General features: G+C 54.4%; 2 protein-coding genes and 1 long non-coding RNA gene across 7 annotated transcripts in view; 1 reads left to right on the top strand and 2 right to left on the bottom strand.

Annotated features, from left to right (window-relative positions):
* Positions 1-7017, top strand: part of FOXN1 (forkhead box N1) — a 32966-nt gene extending 25949 nt beyond the window's left edge. For all 4 annotated transcript variants that reach the window (XM_074018855.1, XM_074018853.1, XM_045376157.3 and 1 more), the window contains exons 7-9: positions 2250-2457; positions 2628-3119; positions 5216-7017. In XM_074018855.1, coding sequence (XP_073874956.1) covers positions 2250-2457; positions 2628-3119; positions 5216-5535 — 1020 coding nt within the window. In that variant the 3' untranslated portion in view covers positions 5536-7017. The remainder of the gene's footprint in view (positions 1-2249; positions 2458-2627; positions 3120-5215) is intronic.
* Positions 7018-15376: 8359 nt separating this feature from the next.
* UNC119 (unc-119 lipid binding chaperone) lies at positions 15377-21283 on the bottom strand. 2 transcript variants are annotated; one of them, XM_045376169.2, is made up of 5 exons: positions 20990-21283; positions 17259-17372; positions 16667-16769; positions 16345-16517; positions 15377-16073 (listed from the first exon to the last, which is right to left on the bottom strand). In XM_045376169.2, exons 1-5 carry the CDS (start codon positions 21207-21209, stop codon positions 16066-16068), a joined length of 618 nt encoding a protein of 205 aa, XP_045232104.1. In that variant the 5' UTR covers positions 21210-21283; the 3' UTR covers positions 15377-16065. The 2 variants fall into 2 exon arrangements, with proteins under 2 accessions (XP_045232104.1, XP_015293533.2); XM_015438047.3 differs by having other exon boundaries at positions 15377-16077.
* Positions 21284-21443: 160 nt separating this feature from the next.
* On the bottom strand, positions 21444-22272 carry LOC141408770 (uncharacterized). Its single transcript, XR_012425440.1, has 2 exons — positions 22177-22272; positions 21444-21590 (listed from the first exon to the last, which is right to left on the bottom strand). It is a non-coding gene; the product is annotated as an uncharacterized lncRNA (long non-coding RNA).
* Between the last annotated feature and the right edge of the window lie 17 nt (positions 22273-22289).

Consider the following 22289-nt stretch of genomic DNA (forward strand, 5'->3'; position numbering starts at 1 on the left):
AGCTTTTGGAGGGTCTTCTAGGGTTTCAAGGGGCCAAGACAGAGAGAGGGAAAAGCCCAGTCCTCTCAGCCTTCCCTTCCCACCAGCTCCTGGCCGGGCCCCCAGCCCCTCCCCACATCCCATCTTCCTCGCTTAATTATTTTTCCTGGGAGCTGTGTAATCCCTGTTTTATGGGGCTGAGGAGTGAAGAGGTCTAACTGCTTTTTGTTCCCTTTGGTTCTAGTTGTTGTTGTTAGCCACTTGCATCACTCCCTCACTCCTGAGTTTACATTTGATCTCAGAGAGAAAGCATCTGTGAGGATGGGATGGGTCCCAGATTGTGAGACAGGTTCTATGGGATGACCCGGGCAGGGCCCTTAGCTGGGGGACAGAGTTGGAAGCTGAGCTCTGTCACTGCCTCCCTGTGTGATCCAGGGCTAGGCCCTTTCTTCTCTGAACCTCAGTTTCCCAGTCTGTAAAATGGGTCAGATTAGTTGGCACATAGATTCCTTCTGACTCTGACAGTTCCCCTCTGACCCACCTAAGGAAATTCCTTAGTTCAAAGATTCCCCACCTCTTTCCATCTCTCACTTCCCATATGAAGATCATTTTTCTGGGTGAGGATAGACTGGACCCTGGAGTGACCAGCACTCATGCCCAAGGCAGCTGCTGCAGGCGTCCCATAGCACCATGAGTCAGGGACACGGGACTGGAGAAGTGTCCAGCCACTGGACATAATTGTTAGTGCTGACCATTCCTCTTCCAAACAGGAAGTGACTGGGGTGGGGGCTGCCCTGGCATCCCAAAGTCACAGATTTATGGGGCCATAAAAGGCCCCAGTGCCCATTAACTCTGCCCATGGGGCAACGTGGCCTTAACTCCTAGTGGAGACTGCGGTGGGAGTCGAAGGTGAATCCCAAGTTGGCTGGTCTGGTGGCTCAAGAATCGTCCCTGGTGACCCTGGGAGCCTTGGGGGTCATCTCAACCAGCTCCCTGCCCCAGGCCAGCTGCCCCCAAGATAGGCTGCACCAGGTCCTGCCAGCCACTTGGAGTGACGCTGGCATCAGGACCCAGTTCTGCTGGGCATGATTCAGCTTGGCTGCTCCCTGGGGCAAGTGAGCTGGGGAGGAGGGAGTGGCTGCCCCTCATTAAGCAGAAACTTTGGGCTGAAAGGGGGAGGGGTCAGGTAATGAGGGCAAAGGAGCCCCACCGGCCAGAGCGAGTGCCCTACCCACAGTCAGCCCCCGCTGAGCTCAGGGCTGTCACAGAGCCTGGAAGAGAGCTGGAGGTGGGCGGACAGGGGCCCACTGGCACTCCCGCCACCGCCTCTCACCCAACTGAGTCAGCCTAATGGTTTTTACAACCCTCCCTGGGCACAATTACCGCACTGGTGGCATGACCAGGCCTCCTAATGGGTGTTTATTCTGTTGGCACGAGCATCCCCCCCACCGCCTGAGGGCTGGCCTCCCCACCAGGACACGCCCCCCGGGCACACTCATGCAAACACTCACACCCACACATCATACAATCATGGCTACCCACAGTCACACCCAGAGAGACTCTCTCACACACGGCCATCCTCACACTCGAGGAATTCATGGACCCGTAGCCAGGAGACGTTGCTTATGCCAGGAAGACACACTTAGGGACGCGTGCACATGCTCATACGCACTGTCCCTTCATATACCAAACCCACATAGACATACAAACACATGTGCAATGCACATACCACACACACCCACTCACAAACCTCGCCCATCTTTCTTTTCTCCCAAGTTAGTCCCAGAGGGGATAAGGCATACCCGGGAGAGGAGCATTCTTCCCCTAATTCCCCTCTCTAAAGCCAGCCACAAGACCTTAGAGTAGTGAGTCCTCCTTCCACAGAGGGGTCCAAGCACAGGCCTGGAGACCCACTGCGGATAGCTGAGCTTCGGATGGGAGAGTGTTGTGGGCCAGAAGGCCTCTGTAGCACCCACCAGCCCTGGCTTTCCGAATCACCTCGACAGTCCTCTGAGGGGTCAGGCAGGGATGAGGGTGGGATGAAGGCAGATTTGAGATGAAAATAACTTGGCGTCAGGGTTCTTGTTCATCCCTCCCCTACCACCGAAGGGTACCAAGCAAGGGCTGGGTGCTGAGGAGGACAACAAGCCCCAGAGTGGGCGGCAGCTCTGTGCCCAGAGGAGGCACAGGAGTGTTTTAGAACCCAGACCTGAAGTCCGCTCTGGCTCCCTGAGCCCAGCCTGAATGCTTGTCTTGCTCTGCTCTGGCAGACAGCACCTGATGGCTGGAAGAATTCTGTCCGGCACAACCTATCCCTCAACAAGTGCTTCGAGAAGGTGGAGAACAAATCGGGAAGTTCCTCCCGCAAGGGCTGCCTGTGGGCCCTCAATCCGGCCAAGATCGACAAGATGCAAGAGGAGCTGCAGAAGTGGAAGAGGAAAGATCCCATTGCTGTGCGCAAAAGCATGGCCAAGCCAGGTGAGGCTGGCCGGGCCACGCAAGGAAGGGCCCAGGGTACCCATGAGCCCATGAGCTAAAAAAAAAAGAGAATCGGAGAATGAGGCAAGGCCCTGAGTGACGGTTCCAGGATGGGGAAGGCTGTGGAGGAGGGAGGTCTCATGGTGTTCTTTCTCTCTTGGGCCTTTCAGAAGAGCTGGACAGCCTCATTGGAGACAAGAGAGAAAAGCTGGGCTCCCCGCTCCTGGGCTGTCCACCCCCTGGGCTGGCAGGCTCAGGCCCCATCCGGCCCCTGGCACCCCCAGCTGGCCTCTCCCCGCCGCTGCACTCACTCCACCCAGCTCCAGGCCCCATTCCTGGCAAGAACCCCCTGCAGGACCTACTTGTGGGGCACGCACCCTCCTGCTATGGGCAGACATACTTGCACCTCTCACCAGGCCTGGCCCCTCCTGGACCCCCGCAGCCATTGTTCCCACAGCCGGACGGGCACCTTGAGCTGCGGGCCCAGCCAGGCACCCCCCAGGACTCGCCTCTGCCTGCCCACACCCCACCCAGTCACAGTGCCAAGCTACTGGCCGAGCCTTCCCCAGCCAGGACTGTGCACGACACCCTGCTGCCAGATGGAGACCTTGGCACTGACCTGGATGCCATCAATCCCTCACTCACTGACTTCGACTTCCAGGGTGAGCTGGGGGTGGGAAAGGGAAGGTGGTACAGGACTGGAGACGGCCACCTGGCAGTGGGACTCATCATCTCCAAGTCTCCAGGCTACAGCCTGCAAGTGGCTGGGTTTCTGGTCAACTGAAGCAGAGGAGGCTGGACCTGGCAGGGAGAGCTGCCCACTTGCTCTCTGCCATCCAGAGAATAGGGAAAGAGGGATGTCCTTGCCCCTGTCTCCCTCCTCCTGGTGCTCCAAACGTGGTCCGACTGACCTCATCATCAAACCACTCTTGGCCGGGCACGGTGGCTCATGCCTAGAATCCCAGCACTCTGGGAGGCTGAGGTGGGCAGATTACCTGAGGTCAGGCATTTGAGACCAGCCTGGCCAACATGGCAAAACCCTGTCTCCATTTTAAAATACGAAAATTAGCCGGGCACGGTGGCACGCACCTGTAATCCCAGCTACTCGGAAGGCTGAGGCTAGAGAATCACTTGAACCCAGGAGGCTGAGGTTGCAGTGAGCCGAGATTGCGCCACTGCACTCCAGCCTGGGGGACAGAGTGAGATTCTGCCTCAGAAACAAACAAACAAAAAACCACTCTCAGCTCTGGATAGACTGCAAAGGGCTCCATGTTCTATTTCATACTCGATTGTGAGTGACCAGTAGTCTGAACATTCTCAGATGCATTTGCATTTTATCAGAGTTCATCTTCTAAAGCAGAAGGAGAGAGACTCTACCCTAGAGGAATGGAAGGCCTCAGAGATGGGCAAGCCCTGGAGAGATGTGGAGATAGGAGTTTGAGGCGGATTCTACCCATTCCACTCCATCTTGGCTGCTCCATCTCTGAAGATGGCCAAGCCCACCCATTCCCATCTAAATTCCAGTGCACCCCAGGCCCCGGTACTGGCCACAGAAGGTTTGGAACAGGGTGATGATCCAGGCCTCAGACTCTCTGTATGCACAGGGGTGGGGAATATTCACAAGCTGATGGAGGCAGCCTGTCCTCAGAGAGCTCCCAACCTGATGGGGAGACAGCCCAGGTTTGGGAAGCTATTATTAGAAAAGTGCCCATAGGGCTGGGCGCGGTGGCTCAAGCCTGTAATCCTAGCACTTTGGGAGGCCAAGACGGGCGGATCACGAGGTCAGGAGATCGAGACCATCCTGGCTAACCCGGTGAAACCCTGTTTCTACTAAAAAAAAAAAAAAAAGAAAAAGAAAAGTGCCCATAGATCTTCAGCCCGGTCCAGAAGTGGGGAGCAGGGCTCAATCAGCCTCAGAGGAAGCTACAGATATGTGGGACATGAAAAACATTTACTTGAGCCCCTGCTAGGCATAAGGCATCAGGCTGGCTGCTCTCTAAGTGCTTTCTCATCTGGGCCTAGAGGATAAGAGGGATTATTAAACCTGCTTCATGGAAGCACACAGAGGCTTGAGAACTTACTCTAGGTCACTTAGCTAGAAAGAGGGAGAGTTGGGACTGGAACCTAGGCGGCCAAATCCAATCCAGGGTGTAGTCAGGCCCTCTCTCTCCAGAGCTTGCAGCCTGAATACCCAGTGCAGGAGCCCCAGGCCCTCGCCAGCCATGATGCGGGTCCCATGGCATAGGTGGCAGCACTGTTTGCTCCTTGGACTCAGGTGTGCATCCTGGCTCTGCTCCCATTCCCTGGGCCCTGCAGTGGAGGAGACCCAGGGAGCCATGCCCATCCATCCCATTAGGTCCAGAGTACACTGCTGGAAGCTCCTTGAGCTGGGCTGCAAATCTACCTTCCGTGGGAGACTAGGCAGGAGTCAGAGTTCACTCCCGAGTGCACAACATTGGCATCCATGCTGCCAACAGGCATCAACCCCTCCGCAATGCCCACCCCCAAAAAGAACCACAGAGGTCTTCTAGATCAATGGCTTTCAGATTGGGCTACATGGGAGGAGGAATCTGAGGCTGAGAGGTTCAGCAACTGCCTGGGGTCACAAAGCTAGTGCTGGGATCTGTTCCCAGCACATGTCACCCTGACCCCTGCTCTCTGCAGCATGTGAAAACTGACAGGTAAGAGGGGCCAGACAGGACTCCTCCGGTGCCTCCCACTGACACTTGTTCTCTCCTTCCCCATCTCCCCCAACTAGGAAACCTGTGGGAACAGTTGAAGGATGACAGCTTGGCCCTCGACCCCCTGGTACTGGTGACCTCATCCCCGACATCATCTTCGATGCAGCCACCCCAGCCACCACCCCACAGCTTCCCCCCTGGGCCCTGTCTGACAGAGACAGGCAGTGGGGCAGGTGACTTGGCATCCCCGGGCAGTGGGGGCTCCGGGGCACTGGGTGACCTGCAACTCACCACCCTCTACTCTGCCTTTATGGAGCTGGAGCCTACGCCCCCTCCGGCCTCTGCAGGCCCCTCTGTGTACCTCAGCCCCAGCTCCAAGCCCATGGCCCTGGCATGAGCTGTGCCCAGCATCATCAGCTGCAGCGTTTGCCTGGTCTGGAAGTCCTGGCTGGCCGCCCACATCGGGCTCACCTTAAAGGTCAAGGAAGGAAAATACTCCTGTCCCCTGTGCCACTAAGCCAACATACGTGTTAGTTGGTAGCTGGGGGCACAGAGGACACCACCTGGGGTGCTGCCCCTCACACATTTCTGCCATGTGGTGGCCCAGTTCCTCACCCAGGGCCCCCAAAGAGCAAGTGTCTGGGCAAGAAGAAAATGCACTGTTCCTAGCTCATACTCATCCACCCTCAAGCCCTCATGCGCGCGCACACACACACACACACACACACACACAGTTATTCAGATGTACACCCACCCACATACCTTACAGCCAGAGGAACCAGCACTCCATCACTGAGAGCCCGACTTCGTTTCTGGGGCAACTGAGAGCTGAGGGCTTTGCTTACCAAAAGCTCAGGCCCTGTGCCAGGCCAAAGATTCCCCCAGACCCCCATTCTGACACCCACATGCTCTGGAGGCCTGGCCCCCTCATCACTTTCTTTCCCAGAAGCCCCCTGTATTTATTCCCCCATCTTCGTCCCAAAAGCCCAGGAAGAAGGAGGAGATAGAGAGCTCCTCCCTGGGTTGTCTGTGGACTCCCCCAGGAGCTGCTAATTGGCAGCACCCGCTCAGCCAGTCTCTACCCATCATTAGTACATGCTGTGTCCCGCTTCCCCCAGGGTGACACACAGGAGGGGCAACATCTACCCGGGGACCAAACTGAGCCCAATTCTGAAGCAGTGTTTGGAAAAGCCCTTGCCCTCGGAAACTTGAACATGTCCTTTTTCCCCAGTCCCGGGTGCAGGAAGGGCCGCCTCCAGGTCACCACAATCTCACTCCCCCTCCAGAAAGAAAAGTTCACATAGTTTAGGTCCCGGCTTAACTCTACTTACGGAGGTTCAACTTACACTTTTTCAACTTTAGGATGGTGCAAAAGCAATACACATTCAGGACGTTCCTCAACTTAGGATACGGTTATGTCTGATAAACACATCGTAAATTGAAACCACCGGAAGTCAAAAACCACTTTTGACTTACGACGTTTCCCACTCATGATGGGTTTCTACGGATGTAGCCCCATCATAAGTTGAGGAACACCTGTTAGTTACTTCCAACTGTCTCAGGCAACCTAGGTATTCAGGAAAAAAGCCTGGCACAGGGTAGCAGGGAAGCACCCATGCAAAGCACCCTCGCTTTGACTGCTTGGCAGACCTAGGGTGCCCGGGAAGCACAAGGGATACCCGTGGCGCTGTGGGGTGTAGCCCAGGTGCCTGCCATGAGCCTGACCCCACCAAGGGGGAACCTCAGCCCACCCTGGGCCTGGGGGTAACAAAAACTTCCAGAGGTTGGCCCCAGGCTCAGAGGAGGCATAAGCAGATCCCTCAATGGCTTGTCATTGTCCCCTGTCCTGGAACAATAAAGCAAGTGCCTTCTGGTCTCACTACCAAGCCTTCATTTCTGGCCGCCTCTCCCTAAGCAAAACGGCCAGGCCACTCTGATGGCAGATTCCCTGGGCCTGTGACGTCCCTCCCACCCTCACCCAGAACTCAGAAGTTTCTAATCCAAAGAGTGAGGCATCTAGGAAGACTTCTTGACCCACTGGGGAGGCTGAGGAGCAGGTGGGCAGGGTCTCTTCCCAGGAGAATTTCCAAACAGATGCAGGGAAGAGGCTGCCCTGGCCAGAGGAATGGAGGGGATGCCCTCCCCCAGACCCCTTGCCTCTGAGGCCTGCCCACTCCCTCTTTGCACCCCATCTCCTCACGCAAGAAGGAGTCGCTGCCCTGTCCAGGCTGTGCCTTTCGGTTTCCAATCTGTTCCTGGCTGAAAGAGATGCCAAGTGGTTTGAGGCCCTGAGTTCCACAGGTGACAAAGTGGAGCATGTCCTGGTGTTGTGTGCACTGCTGGTCCTGCAGAGTGGTCTCCGGAGGGTCAGGGATTCACTCACTCCCACGTCAGACTCACCCCCTAGGTGTCACCTCCAGGTGGGGTTGGTGTCACTGCAGCACTGTCTCAAAAGAGATGGGGCAGATGTGGGAGCCAAAAGCACACACATGAACCCCAGCTCCCAGAGAAGCCACAAGGGGGACCTCTGCTTAGAAAGCTCTTCTTGGATGAAGGCCGGGCGCGGTGGCTCCCACCTGTAATCCCAGCACTTTGGGAGGCCCCGGCAGGCAGATTACCTGAGGTCGGGAGTTCGAGACCAGCCTGGGCAACGTGGTGAAATCTCGTCCCTACTAAAAATACAAAAATTAGCTGGGCATGGTGGCGGGCACCTGTAATCCCAGGTACTAGGGAGGGAGGCTGAGGCAGGAGAATCGCTTGAACCCGGGAGGCGGAGGTTGCAGTGAGCCGAGATTGCACCACTGCACTCCAGCCTGGGCAACAGAGTGAGACTCTGTCTCAAAAAAAAAAAAAAAAGAAAAAGAAAAGAAAGGAAAAGAAAAGGAAAGAAAAGAGAAAAAGAACAGAACAGAAAAGAAAAGAAAAGAAAAGAAAGCTCTTCTTGGTGGCTAGGCACAGTGGCTCATGCCTGTAATCCCAGCACTTTGGGAGGCCGAGATGGGTGGATCACTTGATATCAGGAGTTAGAGACCAGACTGGGCAACATGGTAAAACCCCGCCTCTGCTAAAAATACAAAAATTAGCCAAGTGTGGTGGTAGGCACCTTTAATCCCAGTTACTCAGGAGCTGAGGCAGGAGAATCGCTTGAACCTGGGAGGTGGAGGTTGCAGTGAGCTGAGATTGCACCACTGCACTCCAGCTTGGGTGACAGAGCGAGACTCTGTCTCAAAAAAAAAAAAAAAAAAAACAAAGCTCTTCTTGGGGCCGGGCCCAGGGGGGCCAGCCACCACCTATCTCCGAGAGGATAGGTCTGCAAAAGACCCCATAATAGAACCCCACCTACCCCAGCACCCTCCCCAGCAGAGGCTGGAAGGCTAAATGCAGGGCTGGAGGGCTGAGGTAGGATAGGGAGTGGGGAAGGCATGGCCAGGGGGTACACCAAAGAGGAAGGCCCACCTGCCCCAGCCTGGCCCTGGCTGTGTAGGAAGCAGGTGCAAGCTCTTTGCCAAGACCTCAGGCAATGTTGCACGCCAGCTCTGTCCAACCCTGGGCCTGTGTCTTGATGACACCTAGGCCCCCAAACGCAGGGCAAATGTTTCCTGGGAGAATCCTACTGGGACCCATTTGCTTGCCTCAGGTCCTGAGACTCTGGGAGCTCAGACAAACCTACCTTATATCCCAGGCTAGGCCATCTCCTCCAGGGGGGCCCTCTGTCAAATCTCTGTCCAGTGGGCCCATTCAGCACACCTGTGTGTGAACTGGCCCCTAATACAAGAAGACAGGTAGCAAGCAGGTAGGACTTGGGTCTAGTTTTGTGTGTGAGTGAGTGAGTGAGTGAGAGAGAGAGAGAGAGAGTGTGTGTGTGTGTGTGTGTGTGTGTGTGTGTGTGTGTGTGTGTGTGTGTAACCAGGCCCTCAGACTTTAACTGGGCCTTAGTTCCACCCTGAAATGAGCCCCGCGCTCCCGCTCATATGCTGCCCCCTGCTGGCCACCCCACACCAAGCATTTAACCGTTATTAGAATGAGCAACCATCTTTTTAATTTTATTTTTCCAAGTAGATATGGGGTCTCGCCATGTTACCCAGGCTAGTTTTGAACTCCTGAGCTCAAGTGATCCTCCCACCCCAGCCCCTGTTAGGTGCTGGGATTACAGGCGTGGGCCACTGCACCCACCTAACGTTTGTAGTTTTTGTAGATGTAGGGTCTCACTATGTTGCCCAGGCTGGTCTCAAACTCCCAGGCTCAAGCAACACCCCCTCCCTGGCCTCACTAAGTGCTAGAGTTACAGGCATGAGCCACCACACCTGGCCAGGGTGAGCAACAACTTCTCTGAATGGATGCAGGGTCTTCAAGTCAGCTATTTGGAGGGAATTAATCCTTTTGCTCAGGGATTCTAAACGTGAGAGATCTCAAATGGATTAGAATTCCCAGGTCCAGGAACTTGCATGAAAAAGTTACAACTTCATTTTCTCTCATCCTTACCTGAAATCTAGCATTTCCCTCCATTATGAATGTCAGCAACAAATCACACTAGCATTGGCAATACCTGTGACTTTGTCATTAGAAATCACAGATATTTTGTAATTGTATTATAGATAGTACAAAAAATGTACAAATACATACACATGCACACACATATACACACACATACAGTAATCTGTCGCTTAACAACAGACATACGTTCTGAGAAATGTGTCCTTAGGCAATTTTGTCATTGTGCAAACATCATAGAGTTTACTCCCACGAACCGAGATGGTAGAGGCTGCTGCAAACCTAGGCTCTATGGGATAGCCTATTGCTCCGAGGCTAAAAACCTGTATGGCATAGGAGTGTGCTGAATACTGTAGGCAGTTGTAACACAATGCCTATGTGTGTTTCTACAACACATAGAAAAGGTACAGTAAAAAATGCAGTATTGGCTGGGCACAGTGGATCACACCTGTAATCCCAAGACTTTGTGAGGTCAAGGCGGGCGCATCACTTGAGGTCTGGAGTTCGAGACCAGCCTGACCAACATGGCGAAACCCCATCTCTACTAAAAATACAAAAAATTAGCTGGGTGTGGTGGCACACGCCTGTAATCCCAGCTACTCAGAAGGCTGAGACAGGAGAATCTCTTGAATCTAGGAGGCAGAGGTTGCAGTGAGCCAAGATCACACCACTGCACTCCAGCCTGAGAGACAGAGTAAGACTCTGTCTCAAAAACCATATATATATATATATATATATACACCGTATTATAATCTTATGTGACCACCGACATATATGCAGCCTGTCATGACAGACACATCGATATCTAGTGCATGATTGTAGATACACGCACACACACACAGTCATCTCACAGTGGTTCCAGGACCTCCCACAAATTCCAAAAATCCATGAATGTGCAAGTAAGTCCCTGATATAAAATGGTGGAGTATAACCTACACACATCCTCCCATATTCTCTAAATCATCTCTAGATTACTTATAATACCTAATACAATGTAAATGCTATGTCAATCGTTGTTATACTGTATTATTTAAGGACTAATGACAAGACAAAGGTCTACGCATATTCAGTACAGACATTTTTGATGCACAGTTGGCTGAATTCACAGACGCAGAAGCCATGACCAATTGTATATAGTTTTTAATACATAAAATAAATAGGATAGGCCTGGCACGGTGGCTCACGTCTGTAATCCCAGCACTTTGGGAGGCTGAGGCAGGAGGATCACAAGGTCAAGAGATTGAGGCCATCCTGGCCAGCATAGTGAAACCCCGTCTCTACTAAAAATACAAAAATTAGCTGGGCATGGTGGCGTGCACCTGTAGTCCCAGCTACTCGGGGGGCTGAAGCAGGAGAATCACTTGAACCTGGGAGGAGGAGGTTGCAGTGAGCCAAGATTGTGCCACTGTAGTCCAGCCTGGTGACAGAGCGAGACTCCGTCCCAATAAATAAATAAATAAATAAATAGGATAACAATATATTTTATGTTCCAAAAATCCTTTTATTGTCCATAGGCTGTAGCAGACTGACAAGAGAGTCTGTGGCATGTAGAAAAGTAAAGCAAGGGGCTGGGTCTATAATCCCAGCACCTTGAGAGGCAAAGGCGGGAGGATTGCTTGAGCCCAGGAGTTCGAGACCAGCCTGGGCAACATGGCAAAACCCTATCTCTACAAAAAATTAGCTAGGTGTGGTGGCACATGTAGCTTCTGTAGTCTCAGCTACTTGGGAGATGAGGTAGGAGGGTTGCTTGGGCCCAGGAGTTTGAGGCTGCAGTGAGCCATGATTGTGCCACTGGACTCCAACCTGGACAACAGAACGAGATCCTGACTCAAAAAAAAGAAGGGTAGTGTCCTTGCTTTAGTTGCCAGATGGTGGGGAAGTGGAGGGTGACTCTTAGGGGAGTGGCCCGGCTAGGGCAGCCTGGGACAGCAGCTCTTTAACAGCTGGAAGGGAAGATCTCAGGTTTTTTTGTTTTTTTTTTGAGATGGAGTCTCACTCTGTCACCCAGGCTGGAGTGCAGTGGCATGATCTCAGTTCACTGCAAGCTCCATCTCCCGGGTTCATACCATTCTCCTGCCTCAGCCTCCCGAGTAGCTGGGACTACAGGAGCCCACTACCCCGCCCAGCTAATTTTTTGTATTTTTAGTAGAGACAGGGTTTCACCGTGCTCTCGATCTTCTGACCTCGTGATCCGCCTGCCTCGGCCTCCCAAAGTGCTGGGATTACAGGCGTGAGCCACCGCGCCCGGCCAGATCTCAATATTTTAACCACTGGTTTGGCAGTCCCAGTGAGCACCTTGCAGGCCAGCCCAGGGCATGAGCTGTGGGTTTCCCTGTAGTACTTGGGCTTTCCTGCTCTACCCAGGGGCGGGATCCTCATGACACCCCTAAAGAGTCAAAGCAGGCCAGGCGCGGTGGCTCAGGCCTGTAATCCCAGCACTTTAAGAGGCCGAGGCAGGTGGATCACCTAGGTCAGGAGTTCAAGACCAGCCTGGCCAATATGGTGAAACCCTGTCTCTAAAACAATACAAAAATTAGCTGGGCATGATGGCGGGTGCCTGTAATCCCAGCTACTTGGGAGGCTGGGGCAGAAGAATCACTTGAAACCGAGAGGCAGAGGTTGCAGTGAGCCGAGATCATGTCATTGCACTCTACCCTGGGCGACAGAGCATGACTCCTCAAAAAAAAAAAAAAAAAGGCCAGGCGCGGTGGCTCACGCCTGTAATCCCAGCACTTTGGGAGGCTGAGGCGGGCAGATCACGAGGTCAGGAGATCGAGACCATCCTGGCTAAAACGGTGAAACCCCGTCTCTACTAAAAATACAAAAAATCAGCTGGGCGTGGTGGCGGGCGCCTGTAGTCCCAGCTACTTGGGTGGCTGAGGCAGGAGAATGGTGTGAACCCGGGAGGCAGAGGTTGCAGTGAGTTGAGATCGCACCACTGCACTCCAGCCTGGGTGACAGAGCGGAACTCTGTCTCAAAAAAAAAAAAAAAAAAGTCAAAGCAAAAATGACTGGCCCATTTCAGAGATAAAAGGGAATTGCCCCTTCAAGGTCAACAACTCATCAACATCAGAGCCAAGACTAGCCCCACCTCCTGTCTTCCTCCCAGGCAGCCTCAAGGTTCCTAGGGACAGTGCCAGGAACTAAATGCAGCAAGATGTACCATTTGCAATAGGACTAGTGCCAGAGGCATGAAGCCTTAAAAGAAGGCATGGGACCAAGGCTTTTCCCAGCCTAGACTCTTCCAAGCCTGAGGAACACAGGCCTCTTTTCAAGGTGAGTGTCAACTGGGTGCCTGCTTCAGAGATGATAACCTCAGAATAGGGACCCTCCTCTCTCTCTGAAGGTGGAAGCGCAGCAGGCCCAATCTAGAACCTCAACCCAGTTCTACTTGGCAGCTGCAGTGAGTAGAACTATTATCAGGGTGTTGGGAAAAGGTCCTCTTCCTTGCTATAGCTTCTCTGCAGACTTGTAACCCCATAAACTACAACAGCAAAACCACCCCTATACTGTACTTTCTTTCATACCTATGCAGCCTCATCTGCAAACAAATCCCTCCCCTCCACATTCTTGTCCTCATTCTCCTTCTTTACCTTTGTGGCAACTGATAGTTCCTGACCACTTGCTTTGTGATGAAATTTTCCTCCAAAACATGGTTCTGCTCCCACCTCCCTGGAGGCTCACTCCTTCTGTCTCCAGTGGTTCATTTCCTTCCACCCTGCTCTCAAACACCAGCCTTCCCTAAGGTGATACATTCTCATTCAGGCACCCTCAATTGGGGGATGGGGATTCGTATTATAATAGCATTGTTTGGGAGAGTTCCAGTAATTGCAGGACATTTGGCATTCCTAAATACCAAGAGTGTCAGTGGAGGACCCCATGATCTCAGCCACCATCATAGCTTCAGCAATCATCTTGTGGCTGACGGCCTCAACAATCACCACCTCCAGCCCTTATTCCCCTCCTGGTCTTAGGGCCCGCCTTTACTGTTTTCTGGTAATTTCCTCCATGCCACAGCATGTCCCAGTCTGAAGTCACCCTCTCCTGCTAGCATCCACCCTGATCCAACCTGCATTTCTAAGCCCAGAGATGGCACCCCTAGCCACCTCAGCACCCAGGCCACACACCAGGCAGTCAGCCTTGCCTCCTCCCTCTCTCCAACCCACTCATCCAATCAGCCACCACACCTGAGGATTTCATCTCTTAAAAATGTAAGTTTCATCTGCTTCTCTCCATCTTTGAGGATACTGGCCTAATTCATGTTCTCTTTCTCTCTCACCAGACTCCTGCAGCACCCTCCTCATCCTCACTGCCCCCTGCCTTTAGTGTGGTAGTGCATGGAGCCAGACTGCCTAAATTCAAGTCCTGACTCTGCCACTTCATAACTGTGCAATGTTGGCTGGGTACATTAACCTCTCTGGACGTACATTTTCTGTAAAATGGGCATCATAATAGTGCCTTCCTCAGAAATGACCATGTTTATGAGTTAACACATGCAGAGCACCGAGCCTGGCCCTCAGTAAATCTTGGCTACTATTGTCAGTCTCATTATTTCCAACCTGCCCTTCACTCAGCAGCCAGAGATAATTTGACCATGTCATGCCCACTTAATCCTCCTCAGGGGCTCCCCACTTCTCGGAAGCCCTGCTCCTAAGACTCTGCTGATCTGTCTTCCTTTCATATCATATTGACTCTTGAACACACCTAGGCTTATGCCCATAATCCTAGCACTTTGGGAGGCCAAGGCAGGAGAATCCCTTGAGCCTAGGAGATTGAGCAGCATAGGGAGCAGCATAGGGAGACCCCATCTCAAATAAACAAACAAACACACCTGACAAATCTTGCCTCTGAGCCTTTGCTTATGCTGTTCCCTGTGCCTAAGCGCTCTTCCCCATCAATTCCCATCACAAGCACCTGCTCCAGTGCCACCTCCTATAAAAATCCTCCCCAGAACCCTCCATACAGAATGACTCTGATTCTTCCTCTCCATGTCCCAGTCCTTTTTTATCCCCTAGGGATGAGTATGTGTTCCTTGTGTCCCACTCATTTCAGAATTCCCAGAATTCAGTGCAGATCCTAGCTCCATCTCCTGCCCCCAGCAGGGGCTTCACAAAATCAAGCTGAATTCCAGCACTTCTGGGCCTCCTAGGGCCAGAGCTCCTCAGCCCAGAGGGTGCGTCGGCTCTGGGCCTATCTGAAGGAGGGCCTGAAACTGTAGGGTGTGCTCTCTGCCCACCTCAGTTTCTGAATCTCCTCCATTAAGCAGCCCCCTCCTCTGAGTCTGGGATGGGGGTGGAGGCTGAGGGCAGTGTTATGTGCAGGGCTGCCCAGGCATGGGGGCTCCCCAAGGCAGCTGAGGGCAAGGAGATGGCTCCAGGCCTTAGCCAAAGCCCTGCCACCTTCTATGATGAGGGCTAAAAGCACAACCCAGGGTCCCTCGCACCCTGGAGTTCAGGGTCTTTGTTTCAGCCTCTGTTCTGCCAGGGTTAGCTCTGACTTTGGGCCAAGAGCTTCCCCTCTCAGGGTCTGGATCTCCTTCATCACAAGAAAGATCCTCTCCAGCTCCATCATGTTCTAAATGCTGACTCTAGATGGTGTCAGGGTACAGAGAATCACGGGACAGGAAGACTAAGGGGTGAGAGTGCACTGGAAGGTGAGAGGTAGGAGAAATTTTTACTGCCTTAAGCACATTCCTGCCTATCCCCGCTCCCTTCTTTGCCCATACACACAGGCTGGCCACACCAGAGAACAGAAAAGGAAAAAGTTTATTGAAAACTATATACAGTTGGTCCAGCTCCTACAATGGGCTGCAATCTCAGCCAGTCCCTCCCACACCTCAGGCAGTGTCTTGGCCCCTCATGGGGAGAGATGGGGCTGGGCCTAGGGCCCAGACTCCCTTGGGTGGCTTGGCAGCTGGAGCCCACCATGGATCTTTGTAAATTTACAACTCTAAATGGCCTGAAGGTAGCGGGCAGGGGACAGGGAATGGATCCCTGCCTGATCTAGTCACAGCCTTGATAGGGGAACACTATTCTGAAACTTGGGTCCAAGTAGGGCCCAGCTAAGTTGTCCGGAAGTCCCAACTGCTCCTCTCACAGGCCTTCCTAGACATGGAGGCAAACAGCCTCCCTACGACCCCACCCCATGTAGCAGCCCCATGGGCTTCACCGGCTTGACTGGGGACACCAGGTACCCTTCCTCCCAACATTGACTCAGGGTCCGGGGCTCCTGGAGCACTCCCCAAGCAGAGGACTTGGGGTTGAGGGGTGAGTGTTGGGGAGGTCACAGCTCCGAGCCCAGAACCGGAGCCTCCTGGGGTCAGAGCAGCCATGGGGTCAGGGCGTCCCGCTGTAGGAATAGTCTGCTTTATTGTGCATCACCAGCCGGTCATCCACGAAGTAGAAGCTGTCAGACTGGGTCTCATACGGGTGACGGATCATCTCGCTGACTGCAAGAGAGGCCCACCAGGCCGGGCAAAGGTCAGGAGCCTGAGTCCGGCCACTGCAGAGGCTTCAGAACTGGGGTACAGGGACAGCCAAACAACCTGAGATATCCCCGGCCTCTTTCTCTACAGATGATATGGGAATGGTGGCAGACACAGAAGAGCCCCAGGGTGGGGAGAAATGGGGTCAGACCCACAAGTCTCCCTCCCTCCCACAGCTCAGTCTCTACACGCCCCCCACTTCCCCACTCCTAGAAGGCCCTGCCCACGCACTCAGCTCCTCAGAGAGAGGGGGGAAGTCGTAGATGTGCTCGCAGGTGTTCTTGCTGCTGGGGATGCAGAAGCCAAAGTGGAAGTCGAAGCTTTTGAGTAGCTGGTTGCGGAAGTAGTGCCTCTCGATCATGCGGAAGTTGTTGACAGGCTTGTCTCCCACTGTGAACTCCACCCTGAGCAAGGGAAGGAAGCAGGGCTGAGTCTGTCCTTGAAGTCAGCTAGCCAGCCAGGCTCAGGACAGGCCACCCCTACAAGAGGCTGAGAAGGGCCCCCTCACACCCTCTCCCTCACCCCCACCACCACCCCCAGCCCAGCGACTCACGTGGCTCCCACCTGCCTCAGGCGGAGGAAGGCAGGTGTGAACTGGTAGCGGACAAAGCGCCCAGCATTGGGGTCCAGGTCCCGCCGGTTGATGGGCAACCGCTCTGCAATGTACCCCAACTGGGGCTCAGTGGGCTTCAGGCTGGGCCCTTGTCCACCCAGGGTTCCACCCCTGGGCCTCTATCTATCTGATTTTGTAAAAACTCCCCAAGAAATTCTGGGGCACATTGAGGGTTCAGACCATTGGCCAGATAGTGCCACCTAGCGGTTCTAGATCTGCAGGTTCCCAATTGCCACTGTGGTTCCGGGGCCACAGGATGCTGAGGCCTGGGACCCATAGGACTGCAGTTCCCAGAGAGCCCTGCAGAGGGCAGGCTGGCAGGGACCGAAGGGGCAGGGCTGACCTCACAAGATGTCCAGCCTCAGAAACATATGGGAAGGAAAAGAAAGGGCCCCCTTGCCTGCAGACTCCTGAGAATGCTGGGGTCCAAGCCCCACCTCTGTGGACTCCTCTGTGGCCCAAGGAGTCCCTGGGCAGCCCACTCCGCAGCTCATATCTGCCTCGCCATCAATGGCCCACCCAGCCCACTCACCTGAGGCTGGGGGCTTCTTGATTTCAAAGAGGACAGTGCCTGAGTCCATGTCCCGAATCTTAAACCTGACGAAGTCGATCTTGTAGATATTCTCCTCAGGGGAGCACAGGTAGTCTACGGGAGACAGGCAGCTGAGCAAGGAAGGGGCCCCAAAGCCCCTGCTGCCAGGTCAGCTTGTGTGGGACCCCAGAGTAGCTACCATCTTCTCATCCCTGGGATCACTACCCTCTGGAAAGAGGGACCTGAACCCCTGCCCTTGGAGTACACCCCCAGTGTGGAAGAGACATAACTCCACCATGGGGATCTAACAGGGGATAAGGCGTGCCATCCTGGTGGCCTCTGGGGGCCAGGGAAGGGAAGGGCAGAGAAGGGTAGAGGACAAGGCCACCTCCCGGACGCTCTCCCTCCCACCCTGGAGTTGAGGGTCCTCATTCTGGCCTCTGCTCTGCCAAGGCTGGCTAGGTGACTTTGGGAGAATTGGGTCTCCAGCATGGTGGGAGCCTCTCCTCTCATATGGGAACAACTTCCTGCAGTCTGACCTGTCTCTTCTACTGCAAACTCAATCTATCAACTTCTCTGTTACCCTGCCTTTGAGAACCACACTGTAAAGGGGGCCACACAGCTCTGTCTTGGGAGAGTCACAGTCCTTCTCTGGAGGATACTCCTACCCTCGCCCCACAGCTGCCCCTGGCATGACATCTAGATGTATCAGGTGAGGCTGATGTTGAGGGGACTTTCCCTGATATGGGTGGTGCTGGGGCAGGTGAACAACCCCTTCCCTGTTCCTCCTCCCCTCCCAACCCCCTCCTCTCAGTAAGAAGCTTACACCAGCCCAGCTCCCTTAAGCAGCTTAACCAAAGCTCTGCTGACTCAAGCCCAGAGCCTGGGATATGGCAGGGGGTGGAGGCCAACTTTGCTCTTATCCTTTGTTGATCTCCAAATGGGAGGAAGTCTTAGCAAGCAGAGGGAACCCCCTTAGAGGTCATTTAGGCAGCCCTGGCTCTGAGCCACCACCATGGAGAAAGTAGTCCCGGACCCCTATAGAGAAGAACACAGGCTAGGCCAGGAAGCGAGTGTGGCAGGTGCAGCAGCGGGTGTGGAAGGGCTAAAGGGAGTCCTCGGGCCCACAAGGGGAACCAAGAACAGTGGGAGGCCCTGCCTGAGGAAGCTCAGGGACCTACAGGGCCCGATCTAACCCTCACAGCTCTTGCAGCAGCAACTTCAGGTGTTCAGGGAGACCCTGGCAACAAAGATAGCTGAGAGGTGCAGGGAGGGACTCTGATGCTGTCAGCCTACACAGCATCACATCCTCCCCTGGTGGCCCACAGAGGCCTGGAAATCACCCTCCAGGCCCCTGGGCCACCTATTCCTCTGGGGCAGGAAGAGGAAGTGAATATAAAGTCATTTTCTCTTCCCCAGGCCTGCTTCTTCCCCAAGCCTGACACAGTCCCCTCCAGGAAGCCCTCCTGGCAGCCGTCTGGTACCTGGGGCCCGGCATGGACTTTATACAGCTTGGGGAAGAGTCTACTACAGCCCACGTGTGGGGTGGGGAGAGATTGGAAGTGGGCAACCTCTATCTCACGCCATTCACCCTATTTTCACAGAAAGTAAGCACCAGTATAAAGACATAGAAAGAAGGTACAGAGCATAGGGAATAGAGTGGCAGAGTGGGGAGCAGGATCCCAGTGCCCAACTCCCAGATCCCTGTAAGGCCTTCTCTTCTCCCATTCTCCAACTTTTGGAGCCTCTCTCATTTGGGAACAGCTTTCTGCAGTCTGACCTCAGTCTCTTCTACTGCAAACTCAATCTATCAACCTCTCTGTCCTTAGAAGAAGTGAGGAACAGGGATGTCTATGGCTCAGAACACCATGGCCACTCCTTCCCTTCTAGAAAGGATGAGGCCTGGGACCCAGGGTCAGGTCAGAATAAGGAGCAGAGTGGCCAAGGGCTCAGAACACAACTGCTCTATTCCTCTCAGCCACAAATAGCTTCCTAAGCTGGATTCAGGGCCCAGTAATCTGGGAACAGCAAACCTCGGACCTGCGTGATTAGGGTCAGAAGAGACCAGCAAGAGGTGCCAGGGTGGAAATCCCTGGAACCCTGTTCTCAACTCCTGCACAGGAAGGGGTTCCCATGAAGCCCTTTCCTCTACTCACCCTCCACAGATTCCCCATCTCTAAGGGCTATGAATTGCCTCCAAATTAGGAGACAAATGGTGGTACATGAGCTGGAAGCTCCCTCTACTTGCAAAATCAACCCCCCAAGTTACTCAGGGCTCAATCTGACCTCTGGACTTCCTCTGAGACAGTTCTGCCCCAGAGCTAAGCTGAATCCTAAATGCTGCTGTTGCAAATTGTAGCCCAACTGGCTTCAACATCAGCCTGGTCCAGCCTCCCTCCCTCCATCGACGCCTGCTTGGGCAAGGGAGCTCAGTACTCTGGGGGCCCAGCCAAGAATGGCTGCTGCCTAACTCAGTAAGGATAGAGGAGTTGGCCCCCAGGGACCCAGGAGCACAGGCTCAAGGCTGCCTCCCCTCCACAGCTCTGTCTGGGAGCCCTGTGTTCAGCTGCTTTGGAAGCTCTAGGGCTCAGGTCCACTCCAATATATGCACCCCATACCCACAGAGAGGCCCCCCAACAATTATTCTCACAAAGGGGGCCAGGGCAGGTTGCTGGTGAATGTGGCCAAGGTGGAGAGCCACTGTCTCTTCATCCTTTGAGGCTCAGCCAAGGCCTCTGCTATGAGGTTTCCTAGCCCTCATTCCCTGCCTATGATGACCCCCTCCCCTGCCCTGAAAGCCAAGTTGTTTGACCCCAGGCAGCAGCCATGAGCAGCCCTGTAGGGCCCCAAATACTACTGATCAAAGAGCCCAATGTACACAGAATGCATAGATGCCAGGCACTGTACAGAATCAGAGGACTTATCTTCACAATAACCTTACGAGACAGATACCATTATCCCCATTTTACAGATGAAAAGACATGCTGAGAGGTCAGGTTACTTGCCCAAGTTCACACAGCCAATTATATGCAAAGTTGGAACTCCAGCCCAGGCAGTCCAGCTCAGAAACTCTTAACCACAGTGGAGACCAAGCCTCCCTTGATGACAGAGCCCCTAGAATAGGACAGGCGCTAGTCCAGGCTTGGGGGGACGTTAAGCCACTCCCCATGAGAAGGAACCACAGTCAACACTCTGAAGCTGCCTGCTCAGTTTCTTTCCTGGGGAAGAAAATGGCCCAAGTATTCCTGGAGGATCAGGGTGAGGGTATTAATGGTTGGGGAGACATGAAGAGTCTGAATGCCTCCGAAGTAACTCAGCCTCCACCTAGCCTCCAGGGTGGGGGCTGAGGACAAGCTGCACTCAGCCCCTCTCCTCATTAGTGCAGGGGCGGGCCTCAAAGCGCTCTGAAGACTCCACAGAGGCAGGGCTACAGTTGCAGCTGCTGCCGCACGCACCTCCACGCTGGGAAAAGGGGACGGACCCCCGGAAAAGGAAGGAATAAATCTTGAAAGGGAGAAGAAAAGCGCACAGAGAGAGAGATCAAGGGAAGGGGGTACACAGAGATCTCAGGCTTGGTGGCAGAAGGGAGAGTAGGGGACACAGGAGAGGGAGACTCGGTGGGGGAGGGGAGGCGGGAAAGGGGGCGGGGGCTGGGGCTCGGTGCGCCGGGAGGGCCCCTCGCACCCTCTGCCCTTCCCGCCAGCGGGAGGCGCTCCCTCGCGGGTGCTCACCACCCGTGATCCGCTGCAGCCCCAGCACGTCCTCCGGCCCGATCGGCTGCTTCCTCTGCAGCGGCCCCGGCCTGGGCCCTGGGCCTGCGTCCGGCTCCGACTCGGACCCAGATTCAGATTCCACTGGCGGCTCTGGTATGGGGGCCACGCTCGGGCCCGAGGGCCCGGGAGCGGGCTCCGCCCCCGTCCCGGCCCCACCGCCGCCCTTCTTCACCTTCATGGCCTCGCCGGGCCGCGGCTCGCCTGCTGCTGCCGCCGCTGCCTGCGCCGGCTGGAGCCGGAGGAAGGGGGAGCGTCCACAGCCCCGCCCCCGGCCGGGGCTCCAGGTACCGCCCCGCCCCGGCCCCGCCCCTGGGGTGGGCCCTGCGCTGATCCCGCCCGCCCCGCGGCCCACCCCTGCCGAAAGGCCACGGACGTGGGGGATGGGAGTCGGGGGCTCCTGCCCTGGGCTTCATTCTGTTTTTCTAACACTTTCTTGTACTGGTACTAGTGGGGTCCTGACTACCTCTCCGCTTACTCACTGTGTTCCAGCCTTTCTGCTCGTGAGTTCCAGGCTCAGGGTCTCTGCTTGGATGCTCTTCCCCAGATGGCCTTTTTTCTCCTAGTCACAGCTCAAATGTCATCTGCTCAAAGTTGCCTCCCCCACACCCAGTCTGAAGTCCTTCCCCCTCAGTCACCATCTGACCAGCCTGTTTTTGTCTTTCCAATGCATTATGTGAAATTATTTTTATTTGTCTGCTCTTCCTCATGAAAGCTCAGCTCTGTGAAAGCACTGATCCTGCCTACTTTGTTCTCAGTAGGACCCCAGCACCTGGCAGAAGGCTCCCTGCAGCTGGTGCTCAAGATATATATATAGGGCCGGGCGCGGTGGCTCAAGCCTGTAATCCCAGCACTTTGGGAGGCCGAGACGGGCGGATCACGAGGTCAGGAGATCGAGACCATCCTGGCTAACACGGTGAAACCCCGTCTCTACTAAAAATACAAAAAACTAGCCGGGCGAAGGTGGCGGGCGCCTGTAGTCCCAGCTACTCGGGAGGCTGAGGCAGGAGAATGGCGTAAACCTGGGAGGCAGAGTTTGCAGTGAGCTGAGATCCGGCCACTGCACTCCAGCGTGGACGACAGAGCGAGACTCCGTCTCAAAAAAAAAAAAAAAAAATATATATATATATATATATTTTTTTTTTTACCTGATGAATTAGTATCTCAGGTAAAAAGCAGATGCTAACAGCCTTGGGCAATCCAGCTAGGAAAGGCACATGGCCACGTGGAAGCAAAGTGGACCTGTGGGCACAGGAGGACA

The sequence above is a fragment of the Macaca fascicularis genome, chromosome 16, assembly GCF_037993035.2.
Source record: "Macaca fascicularis isolate 582-1 chromosome 16, T2T-MFA8v1.1".
Taxonomy (NCBI): Eukaryota; Metazoa; Chordata; class Mammalia; order Primates; family Cercopithecidae; genus Macaca; species Macaca fascicularis.